Source organism: Antechinus flavipes, chromosome 5 (genome assembly GCF_016432865.1).
Source record: "Antechinus flavipes isolate AdamAnt ecotype Samford, QLD, Australia chromosome 5, AdamAnt_v2, whole genome shotgun sequence".
Classification (NCBI taxonomy): Eukaryota; Metazoa; Chordata; class Mammalia; order Dasyuromorphia; family Dasyuridae; genus Antechinus; species Antechinus flavipes.
This window is the reverse complement of record NC_067402.1, coordinates 202,870,853-202,883,710: the sequence shown is the minus strand read 5'-3', so window position 1 is coordinate 202,883,710 and position 12,858 is coordinate 202,870,853. Positions and strand designations below refer to the sequence as shown.

Below are 12,858 nucleotides of genomic sequence, written 5' to 3'. Positions count from 1 at the left end.
TCAGTTAGGTGGGGTAATATTTCATGAAAGATGAGGCAGTTGAATTGAGCTTCAAAGAAATGGAGGGACGTTAGGATTTTCGTTGCTTTTCAACTTCCTCTTATGACCTTTTCCATTTATATTGTTTTAGTTCTTGATTTATATTGTTTTCTTGGTTTTATTTACTTCCCTCTATATTAGTTTATGCATATCTTTCAATTTTTTTCTGAATTTTTTTATACTTCATTCAGTACTGCACAATAACTTTCCATTATAGTCATTTACTATAATCTTTTTGGCTAAATAATCTTTGCAATTTGAACTCCAGTGAAATTGTACTTTCCAAAATTATCTCCAAATTGTCAAACCTGGTATTAGTTGGGGCTTTTTCCCCAGTTTCTCCTAGATATTTCCCTTTCTGTTTTCATTACACTACTCTCTATTCTGGCCTATCTGATGCTCTTTCTCTTTCCTCTTTGTTGTATCTTTATCCATATGAAATAATAGTAATAATAATAATATAGTCTGTTCCAGCCAATGCACAGCCAATGGAAAGAGGCTATTTCCACCCTGGTAAGAGGGAACATAGAATGCTTTCTGCCAGAAACAGGTCCCTGATATCTCCCAGATCTGAGGTGATACTTCCAAATCCTGTTACATGAATCATTTTAGTGGCCCCATAATCCCACACCGTCCAACCTCTACACAGCTTCCAGAATGATTTTCCTCAAACATAGAGGAGGCCAAAGCATTGCTTGTTCAATAAACGCTAGTGCCTTCCTATTACTTACAGGCTAAATTAGACAGTTTGATTTTTAAACTCTTCCTAACCTACCCTCATTCTTCCTTTTCAGTCTAATAATTATTTCCCTTCTTACACTCTCAGTCCAGATAAGACTTATTTTCTCTTTATTCTTTGCTCAAGGCACACCAATTGGGCACTTTCTTTGCTTTAGTTCTAGGCCTTCTCACGACTAGAATGTATTTCTTCCTTATCTCTGTCTCATAAAATCAACTTACTTCATGATTTAGCTCATGCACTGACTTCCACATGATACCTTTGCTGATACCAAGTGTTCTACCTTTCTAACTTCCTTGTATTTGTTTTATATTTATTCTGCATATATTTATATATGGATGTCTCCTTGATAGAATTCAAACTTCCTGAGATCAGGGATTCTTTCATTTTTTGTATCTGTATCCTCAGCACCTAGCATAATGCCTGGCACTTAGTGCTTATTGATTATTTGATTTGAACAGATAGAAATTAAAGATTGGGGAAATGAATTTTAGACATAGCATGAGAAAAAGCATGGAAATGTGAGAAAACAGGCCAAAAATAGGGCATCAGTACATATTTGACTGGAACTTAGAGTGGAAAATGAAGTCAAGTTGTGAAAATGTTGTGAATATCATGATCAGGTTACATACTTTATTTAGTAGATATTAGGGAAGCACTTATTTGAAAAATTATTCTAAGTAAAATAATGTGATCAGAGTAAATTATTTATAAGATTACTTGAACAGTAATATGAAGTAATATGAATGGTGAATGAAAAGACAGGTTGAGAGGCTAGAAGCTATTGCAATAGTAAGGTGTCTAAAATAACAGATATTTTAGTGGTAGAACTGACAAAACTTAGCAAATAACTAGGTGGTGGTGGTGGTAGTGGTGATGGTGACTGAAATAGAACAGTCAAAGATAACTGCAAAATTATGAGTCAGATTATTGGTAGAGCAGTGTTGCCAGTACTAGAAAAGAGATAATTGGGCAAAAGAGTGGGAGTAAGAAGTTGAGAGATGAATTTAAGCACATATAGATGGAGATAGTAAGCAGTTATAAGAGTTCTGGAGTAGGAGTTTGAGCAATATAGTTATGAAAGCTTTCTGCATGAAGATAACAACTGAAAGGGTCACTGAAGAAGAAAGAAGAAGAGAAATGCAAAAATGAAACCCAGGAAAGAGAGGCAACCAAGGAGATCTAGAAGAAAAGGAGAGTGGCAAATGGAGAATTATCTGAGGTTGGTCAGTGAAGTCAAGGAAACAGATGATACAAAGAAAAAGATCAAGAGCATCAAAGATTGCTAAGAATTCAAGGGAGGGTGAGAATAGAAAAAAATCCCATTGTATTTATAGATAAGAATGAATTTAGTAAACTTGAGAGATTTGTTTCTACAGAAGAGGAAGAGGTTAGACTGCAAGGAATTAAAGGATAGAAATAAAGTGAAAGTAATGAATATAAATTACTTATAGAAGAGAAAGAGAGAAATAAGGTGTTTTGAGGAAAGGAATTTTTTTTTTGAGTATAGAAGAGACTAGAGAATGTTTATTACCTTTAAAAAATGTAGAAAATTCATAATATAGAGGATATTTTGGAGCACAATTATCAAGGTATAAAAAGGTGAAAAGATATTCTTGCTTAATCCCTGTTATAATTGGAATAACCTCAAACATTTCTTACTTACATATAATGCTTACTCTCAGTCTTAGATAAACACTAATTACCATATTAAGGAAAAGTCCATTTATTACTATGCTTTCTAGTGTTTATTTTTTAAAAAGAAGTTAGTGTTAGATTTCAACAAAAGTTAGTATCTATTATTATAATCATATGGTTTTAATTATTTTTGCTTTTAACAGTCTATAAGGTTTATAGTTTCTCATTTTGAACTGATCTTAAGTTCCTAATATATATCCAATAATAATAATAATAATAGATGATGATAATGTGTAATCTTTTAAAATTTGTTATTTTAGTCTATTTGCTAATGTTTTATTTAATATTGTTACATAAATATTCATTAGGAATATTAATCTATAGTTTTGTTATTCTGTTTCATCTCTACCTGACTTAGATACTAAGACCATATATGTATCTAGAAAGAAATAAGAAGGGTCTCTTTCCATTTTATTCAAATAATTCATATGTTTAGATTCACTGTTTGAGTATTTAGTGGGATTTACTTGTAAAATCCATGTATTGGAGGTTTTTCGTTGGAAGTTCATTTGAATTTTGTTCAATTTCTTTTTCTGATATAGATTTATTTAAATAATTGATTTCTTGTTTTATTAATGTAGGGGTTTTACATTTTTGTAAATATTCATATATTTCATCCAAATCAGCAATTTTGTTGGTACCACTGAGCAAAATACTTTCAGATAGCTATTTTATTTTCTCTTCCCTTTTTGTGAATTATCTTTTTTTGTTTTTTATATAAGTAGTTTGAAGAGCAGAAAAAACACTTTCAGGCAATAAACAACAAGTTCTGAGGTAGAGATGTATGGAGTAGCAGCCTGGAATTCAGGAATTTTCATTTCAGGCTCAGTGTGAGATTCGGATATCTAGGCAGGGAAAAATTAACTGCCCCAGAACATCAAGCTAAGTTGAGCTGCCTAGAGGTAGTCCCAAGCTATAGCTGTGAATGAGGAAGAGTGAGCAATGAAGGGCCCTAAAAGTGGCTCAAGATGAGAGAAGAATGACCAAAACCTTGACAGTACTTAAAAACAATGGTATGAAAAACCTGAAGCCTGACATATCTCTTCTCATCTCTCAGGACTAGAACTTGACTCTGATAATAAATCATTAAAAATTAACTGTTTAAGAGTAATGAGTAAGAAAAGAAAAAAGAATGTGATCACAGATAGCTACTAAGGGGACAGAGAAGATCTGGTTCACACTCAGAAGAAGATAATTAAGTTTTTAAAAATCACTCCTACTTCAAAGGAAAATGTTAAATAGTAACAAGTTCAAAAAGAGTTCTTGAAAGAGCTTTAAAAGAACTTTAAAAATCATATAAAGATGAGGAAACAAAAGAAAAAACAAGAACCCAAGAAAATCAAGTAAATTATGAAAAGAAAGCCAACCAATTGGAAGAGATCCAAAAATCTTAAGGAAGAAAATGACTCCTTAAAAACTAGAATTGGGCAAGGGCAAGCTAATAACTTCATAAGACACCAAAAATAATAAAATTAAAAGAATGAAAAAATAGAAGAGAATGTGAAACATCTCATTAGAAAAACAACTGATCTAGAGAACAGATGGAAAAGAGATAATATAAGAATTGTTGGACTACCTGCAAGTTATGATAACAAAAAAAAACTAAGTATATTACAATGATTTCTTGTATCTTATATCTTGTTAAAAAAAAACTAAGTATGATATAACAAGAAATCATTAAGGAAAATTATTCTAGTTATAGAAAAAGAGAGTAAAATAGAAACAAGAAAAAATCCATCATTCATTACCTGAAAGAGATCCCAAGAATGAAAATTCTCATGGGAATCTCATATCGTTTCAAAACTCCCAGATTAAGGAAAAAATACTATAAGTAGCAAGAAAAAAAGCATTTTAAATACAATAGAGCTGCACCCAGGATAACGTAAGGTCTTGCAGCTTCTATATTAATAGATTGAAGAATTTGGAACATTATAATTTCAAAGAACAAAGAAGATTGGTTACCAACCAAAAATAACTTACATAGTAAAGCTCAGTAAAATTCTGGATTTAAAAAAAAAAAAGGACATTTAATGAATTGAAAAACTTTCAGGTATTTGTGATAAAAAAAATAAAATAAAAATCCCCCAAAACAACAGAATTCAATGAAAAAGTTGAATAAGATCTAAGTTTAAAGATCAAGTTTAAGGAACTCACTCATAAGGTCAAATTGTTAAATTCTTATATGGTAATGTTATCTGTAACTCTTAAGAATATTGTCATTTCTTAGGTAGTTTAAAAGGTCATACATAGATGGAAGGCTTGGGGGCTGAATAAAATTGAGTAGGGAGAGGCAAAATGGAGTAATTATCTCATAAAAATGAGGCATGAATGAAAGAATTGTTACTGTGAAGGTAGGAGGGGGTGGAGAGCTGGTAGTGCCAGAACTTTATTCTCATCAGAAACTAGGTTAAGGAGGGAATTAAATACATTTAGAAGAATATAAATCTTTTAAATTTATTAAAAAAAAAAAAAAACCAGGAGGGTAAGTGGAGAAGATAAGAAAGGGACTTTTTAAGCATAGGTAGATTAAGATTTAGGAGAGCAGGGTGAAAGAACAGGGAAGACTTAAAGGAATGGTAGATTAAGGAATAGGACAGCAGCAAGACAGGACAAGAGAAGGATTCTTGAAAAGAGTGCAAATAAAGAAGATAATGGTTAGAAGTAAATCTGTTGTATAAAGAGGGATAGGCTAACAAGAAAAGGTGAAAAGAATAAAGAGGAGAAATAGGATGGATGGAAATATGTAACTAGTAATTGTAACTGTGAATGTGAAGGGGATGAATTTACCCATGAAAGGGAAATGGATAGAAGAATGGAGTAAAAGTCAGAATTCAACAATATGGTGCTTATAAGAAATATGTTTTAAAATGAGAAAACAGAGTGGAAATAAAGAACTGGGGTTAAATTTATTGTGTTTTAGCTGATGTAAAAAAAAGCAGGGATAATAATCATTTTCTAAGACAAAGTTAAAGTTAAAACAGATTTAATTAAAAGAGATAAACAGGGAAACTAGATTATGATAAAAGGTACCATAGAAAATAAAGCAATATCAATACTAAACCAATATGCACCAAATACTATATCATCTAAATGAGAATCATGATGGGCAATGAGGTAATACAACTATTTTTGCAGATGATATGATAATGTACTTGAAAAATCCTAAAGATCCAACCAGAAAGTTAGGGAAATAATAATTTTACCAAAGTAATAGAATATAAAATAAATCTATATAAATCATCAGCATTTCTATATATCATCAACAAAACCCTTCAAGAGGAGATAATAAGAGCCACCCATTTATAATAACTATATTCAATATGAAATACCTGGGTATATCTACCAAAACAAATCCAGGAACTATATGAACATAATTATAAAACATTTTTAGACAAAGTCAGATTTGAATAACTGGAGAAATATTAATTGTTCATTGGTAAGTGGAGACTATATAAAACAACAATTTTATGTAAACTAATCTATCTATTCAATACCATCCCAATTAAATTACGAAAAAAAATTATTGTATTAAGCTAGAAAAAATAACAAAATGCATTTGGAAGAACAAACGCTCAAAAATATAAAAAGAAATTATGAAAAATTAGGTGTGTTTCTCAAGGTGATATCTAAAATATTTATAGCAGTTTTCTTTGTGGTGGCAAAGAATTAGAAATTGAAGGATGGCCATCAAATGGGGAATGGCTGAACAAGTTGTGGTATAAAATTGTGATGGAATATTACTGTGCTATAAGGAAAGATGAGCTGGTTGACTTTAGGAAAACATGGAAAACTTTGATAATGAAGAGTGAAATAAGAGTGAAATAAGCAGAACCAAGAGAACATTTTAAATAGCAACAGCAATATTATTCTAAAAACAACTTTAAGTCAGTTTGAATATTATAAATATAAATACTCAATCAACTACAAAGGACCTAAGAAGGAATATGTCATTCCTATCCAGGGAAAAAACTGGTAAATAGAAATATGTTGTATAGTTTTACACACACACACTCTGCAACTTTTATTCACTGCTTCTAGATCTTCCTTTTGGGTCCAGAGAGAAAAAGAACTGTTCTATAATATTTCCCTTTAAAAACAGCTTTTGGGGCTCTCTTTACACTTCTTTTTCCCAAACTAAAGATTATAATAAAAGAAAGCAGGAGATATAATGGACTGAGGCTCGAATTGATGCACTGAGGTCCCAAGCACATGAGGCTAAATAGTAATTGGACCATACTCTATTAATATATATGCTTGGAGAAAGAATGGCCCCCGCCCACTCTTTGGGCAAGTCCTGATGTGTTGTATAGGAAATGACAATTTTGTTGGGTGGAGCAGGGGGGGCGGGGAAAGAAGCGGAAAGAGAGACTCTGGCTGCCGTCTTGTCACAGCTGCTCACATTGCTAATTCCCCTTCACCTCTGATCCCCCTTCACCTCTGATTCCCCTTCACTTTTGATCCTTCTTCACCTGCGTTAAGAATAAAGATCTATGATTTTCCCCTAACCTAAATTCCTGACTCCGGCTGATTTTAAATATGCGGTCATCACAAAAGATCCTCAATTTTTCCAATAGGTTAAAAAATGTATTTATATTTAAATATTTAAAACTAGATATTTAATTTTGTTTATATTTAAATATTTTAAAACTATTTAAATTTAACATTTTTATTTATTTTTAATATATTTAAAACTAGAAAAGCCTTTAGAGGTCATTTATTCCATTTCTCATTTCACAGGTGAGGAAATGGGGGCCCAGGGACTGATATTATATAGATATTAACTAACCATCAGAGGCAATCTTTTAACGTAGATCCTCTGACTTCACAGATAGTCTTCCTTCCATCATCATCCTCGCCTTCCTCTTCTGGACATGATATCAATGCCACTATCATTGTCTACTCAATCCCTTCTAACTCTTTCCTCTCTCCAATAAAAGCCTTCCCTTCTAAGAAGTATTCTCTCTTTTGTTTTTTTTTTTTTTTTCAGATATAAGACATCTATTTTCTTTACTACAAAAGATACTTTAAACATCCATTCCTAAATGTGCCCGGATAAAAATGTAAGATGTATGTTAACCTATAACTCCTACCTATCATGCTGTCACATGTGATTGGTATTTAAAACACTAAAACATGAAAAATGTAAGCAGGACTATTGAATAGGTTTTTTGTCTTGTCTTTGGCTTTATGCTGTCCAGTCAACTTCACCTTTGTTCATATCTTCTTTTTTTCCTTTTTTGATTAAAGATTTTTATTTTCAAAACATATGCATAAATCATTTTCAACATTCACCCTTGCCAAATCTCTAACAAGTACTCTCAAGCAAAACTGTGTATCATCTCTTATCTAGGAAGTAGAAAATATGCTTCATTATCAGTTTTCTGAATTGTAGTTGTTAAAAATGTTCTCCAGGCTCTGCCCACTTGACTCTACATTAATCATATGTCTTCCTAAGCATACAATAGGCCCTTAATAAATGCTTGCTGACTGATTTGTTCACAAAGTTTTTCTGAATCTAAACATTTGATCATTTCTTATGTAACAAAATTTATTTTGTCATATGCTGTTCCAATTTAATTTTTATATTTATTCATATATAATTTGTGTGAGGTATGAGGTGATATATGGAAACAATTATACACTATGATATGGTATATAACATAGAAGGCGTTTGGACTGAAAGTTGAAAGATATGAATTCTAATTCTAACTTTAACATCATTCTAGCTACATGATTTTAGGAACATTACTTATTCTCTCTGGTTCTTACTTCTGTAATGACGTGCTCAGATACCTTCTTAAACCAAACAGAACAAGTCTTACCCTTCTTTTACATGACAATCCTGAAATGTTTCACCATAGTTCTAACATCTGCTGCCCCTCTTCCCATACTCACCAAATCTTTTATTCTTCAAGCTAAAAAAAAACTCAATTTCTAGAGAATTGCTGCTAGTTCATTTTAACAAGAAATATTAAAACCTTTTTGTGGACTAGAGAGAAGCACATACCTTTGTGGAATATAGAACATATGCTGAGGTGGGGGTTTATAGAGGACTCCTTCATATACAGGCCATAGCCCACTTAAAATCCTGAAGAGAGAACTCTTCCCACAACCATTGGGACCAGTTATCAGAAGATGCATTCCTTCTTGTACCTAAAATAATTGAAAATTATTTTTATGCCTCTGAGTATATCAGGAAATTTCTAGATAAATATTTCTTTCAAAACATTTAGTGCTGTATTATGCATGTCATTCATTCAAAAATATTTAAAACTATGTCTTCTGGAAGTAATGAGCAGAAGTTGCAAAGAGGAAAATTCAAGCTTGAAAGAAGGAAAAACTCTTGAATAATTAGAACTGTATATAAGTAGAATAGTCTACATTGGGAGATAGTGAGTTCCGCTGTGAGCAAAAGCTTGATGATAAGTTGTTAGGTATGTTAGAGAGAGCATTCTTCTTCAGGTATGGATTGAACAAGTTGGCCTCTAAGGTCCCTTCCAATTTTATGCAAGACATCGTGCTAGACATTCTGTCTTTATATACATAATAAAAGCCATGATCAAATAATAAAGAAACATTTATTAAATGTATACTATTAGATGCATGCACCAGGTGTTGTGCTAAATGCTGACATATAAAATGTATTCCATGAAACAAAGGAAAGCATTTATTATGGCTGAAAATATTAATTTAAGTCTTTAAATAGAATCTGAAGATCAAAAAATCTTTTTAAAAATTCCAAAGAAAATAAGAATAAGAATAAACCCTCATTCCGACTCACTAAAATTCAAAATATTTAGTAAGTATATTCCATTCAAATTTGAAATGGATTATATATATAAAGAAATAATTACTTAGGAAATAATTTTAAAGTATTAAAAATAGGTTACTACTATTTTTTTACTGATCTTATGGTCTCACTGGTGTATATCCTGGTGAAGAAATTCTATCAAAAATGCCAATCAACAAATTAAAGTGTCTTGAGATACCAAGAGGTTAAGTGACTTGCTTAAGTTTTTTAAAAAGCCAGCATTTGTTAGAAATAGGACTTTTAACATAGGTCTTCCTGATTCATAGCTTTGGCTCTCTAATTCACTATACTATGATGCTAGTTTGGTTAAAAATATTTTTTAAATATTTATGAAAATTTAATATTTTTACCTCATATGTATATTTACATTCTGTTATATCTTACATAATATATAAATAAATTATATATAATATATTTGAATATATAAAAGTTTGTGTTATATATAAAATATAGATTGCATTTTAAAACACACCAATTGATACATTTCATTTGAAAGTCAGCAACGGTCATTTCAATTTTTTCAGTATATGGCAAAGGAACTGGGACTTGGGAAATGCCTTTGTACCATCTGTCCTCCGTTCCTAGAATTCTCTACCCCTTCACCTACACCTCTTGGTCTCCTTGCCTTCTTTCAAGACAGTTAAAACTTCTGCAGGAGACCTTTCCAAACCTAGCTGTTAATACCTTTCCTTTCAAATTATCTACTGTATGTAAGCCAGTTAGGTTGCATGGTGGATAGAGAGGCAGGACTGGAGTCAGAAAAACTTATCGTTCCGAGTTCAAATCTGGTGTCAGACACTTACTGGCTTATGACCCTATGCAAGTCACTGAATCCCATTTGCCTCAGTTTCCATATGTGTAAAATGAGCTGGAGAAGGAAATGGCAAACTACTCTACTATTTTTACCAAAAAAAACCCTTCAAATTCCAAAGAGTTGGAAACAACTGAACAACACTCTTTATATCTTGTATATAGGGCTATTTACATATTATTTCCCCCATTAGAATATATACTCATTGAGGGCAAGGCCTTTGCCTTTTTTTTTATCCCCATCACTTAGCACAGTGCTTGGCACATAGTACATGCTTGATAAATGCTGTCTGACTATTAATTTCATGAGTATAAGGAACTACCTGCAAATGAAACTCCCTCTACTTCAAAGTAGGTCAGTACTATCTCTATGGTTTATAGTCTCATAGAGTTACCCTAAAGATATATATCTCCGTTTTTCTAACTATTATGAAATTTTTTTTTACATTAAGCTGAATCTCCATTTATCTACATATTAATGATTTGCTTTATAAAACAAATTGGATGTACCACGAACTTGCAAGATTATTTATCTATCTAATCAGAAGATGTATTTTTTTCTTGTACCTAAAATAGTGCAAAAACTATTAACTGCAATCTTTTCAATACTATGAATTATATGTACATGTATCATGTGTAGCTTTTTATGCTCGATAAGAAATTCCATACTGTCCAAACCATATATATTGGATAACTCTCTATTAGATAACTTTCAAATTAAAATATAATCAGCTCATTTTTATCTATGACTAAAACTCTTAAAGAGATTGAGAGAGAAGTCTTCCCTTTGAAGAAGTAAAAGCAAATGTTATGATGATGATAATGATAATAATAATGTATGTAATATTTTAATGTCTTCAGAGCACTTTGACATCGTCTTTCATTTTAACCTTAAATTTTATAAATGAGGAAACTGAAGCAGACAAAAGTTAAGTGATTTGCTAACAATCTATTGATAATATATAATTATCTATAAACAAGATATAAGATAAATATACAGAAAAAAATATGGGGGCAATTTCAGAGGGAAGGAAATAAAACAAGGGGGAAATTTCTGACTTTTTACTGAGAAAATTCAGAATTTAAACATATCACTCTGGGTCATTCTTTTAAAAATTAGATAACAATCAAAAATGAGGAGGAATTCAAGAACTTTGTTAATTCTAACAAGAATTTATGATGGTTTGCCAGTACTGACAAGAAATAATGTATGAAGGATAGAAAGATTATATGTACTTTAATTAATGATGCATAATTAAAATATACTCTATTTACTAGAAACTACTGTGTAGTAGACAGAGAACAGGACACAGAGTTAAGAATTTGATTTGATCTTACTTCTGACATGTCTACTACATATTTTTGACACAGGCTCCATGCAGAGCATAAAATTGTTGTCTTCATTAATTACCTGCACCAATGAAATAAAGGCTTGATTTTTTAAAGAAGTATACAACTTAACAGATTTAATTTGAAGATTTTTTTTTCCCTTAACAGATATCTAATCAGTATTCATATTCAGATCTTATTCTAAAATCACCATGAAAAAATCAAATTATAGGTCCATATAAAGATAGCACTGAATATAAGGCAATTTTCTATAATTCACACTACAAAAAAATAAAGATATACAACTTCCTAAAGTTGTAGAAGGAATACATAATTTCCATCAAATTTACTAATTCTGTTTATCTTTCTTTTGAGTGGTTCTAATTCTTTCCTTTGTTATTTTCTAACTCAATATACTTCTTGTCAGTAATTAGATTTTAGAAATCAGTGTATTAATTTTTTGATTGCATTTTTGTTGTCAACATTTTTTAAATTTTAAATTAAATTCATCTGCTGTGACTAGTAATTAGTATTTGTCATATTATTATAGCTTTAGGATTCCACATATTTTTGTCATATTTCTAGGCAGTCTATCAAATACTTTTACATATTTTAACCACAAAAATCTAGGATCTTAAGTTAATAATTTTTCAACACAATCTATACAGGAGCAAATTCAACTTTTATGATTTTCTAATATTAGTCCCTGTTATATAAAGTAGTACTCATAGGTATATTAGGTTATTAGCAAATTTTAGCCATGATCATATTACAATAAAGGCTTATGTTTTAGAGTAATTCACACAGGAAAAATAGAACAAATGCCATTTTATTTTCAAATATTCATTTTTAAGGAAAAGTCATATTGCTCCTATAATCTAATTTGACTTTCAATCTAAAAATATAGAAAAGGAAATCAAATATCTCTTTTAACTGTTTCCAGAAGGAGAACTGCTTCCATCTATAATTGAGCCACTACCTTTCTTCATTTTCCCCTCCTTTCCATAAGCTTCTTCAAACAATTAACAGAAAGTAAATGAGTTCTGAGATGATTTATACTAGTGTGATTAAAAGTTAGAAGATTCTTGAATTCATCTTACTTTGAAGTTTAGCCTGGAAACCACCACTTCTCCAGCTGGTGTTATAATAGGGACATTTTCACAAATAATTCCATGATCAACATCGATAACTTTTCCTATAATTTAAGGAAAATTAAAAAGTTTGAAAAGCATCACCTTGATTAATTTGCTATGTAAGTTGCTTATCATTTTAAAAAGTTTATTTTAACTTTAATAGGATTAGTTGTTTTTTAAAATAGATTTTATTATATCTATACTATTACTTTATTTTTTTTTCTTCTGGACAATACTAATAAAATGGTAATATTAAAATTTTAAATCATACAAAAAGAAAAATATAGTAATAGAAAACT

General features: G+C 30.7%; 1 protein-coding gene across 1 annotated transcript in view; it reads right to left on the bottom strand.

Moving 5' to 3' along the window:
- Positions 1 to 12,858, bottom strand: part of ABCD2 (ATP binding cassette subfamily D member 2) — a 114,036-nt gene that overhangs the window by 74,139 nt on the left and 27,039 nt on the right. The window contains exons 5-6 of the mRNA XM_051963156.1: positions 12,527 to 12,621; positions 8,484 to 8,629 (exon numbers count right to left, since the gene is read on the bottom strand). Of these exons, the coding sequence (XP_051819116.1) occupies positions 8,484 to 8,629; positions 12,527 to 12,621 (241 nt within the window). The remainder of the gene's footprint in view (positions 1 to 8,483; positions 8,630 to 12,526; positions 12,622 to 12,858) is intronic.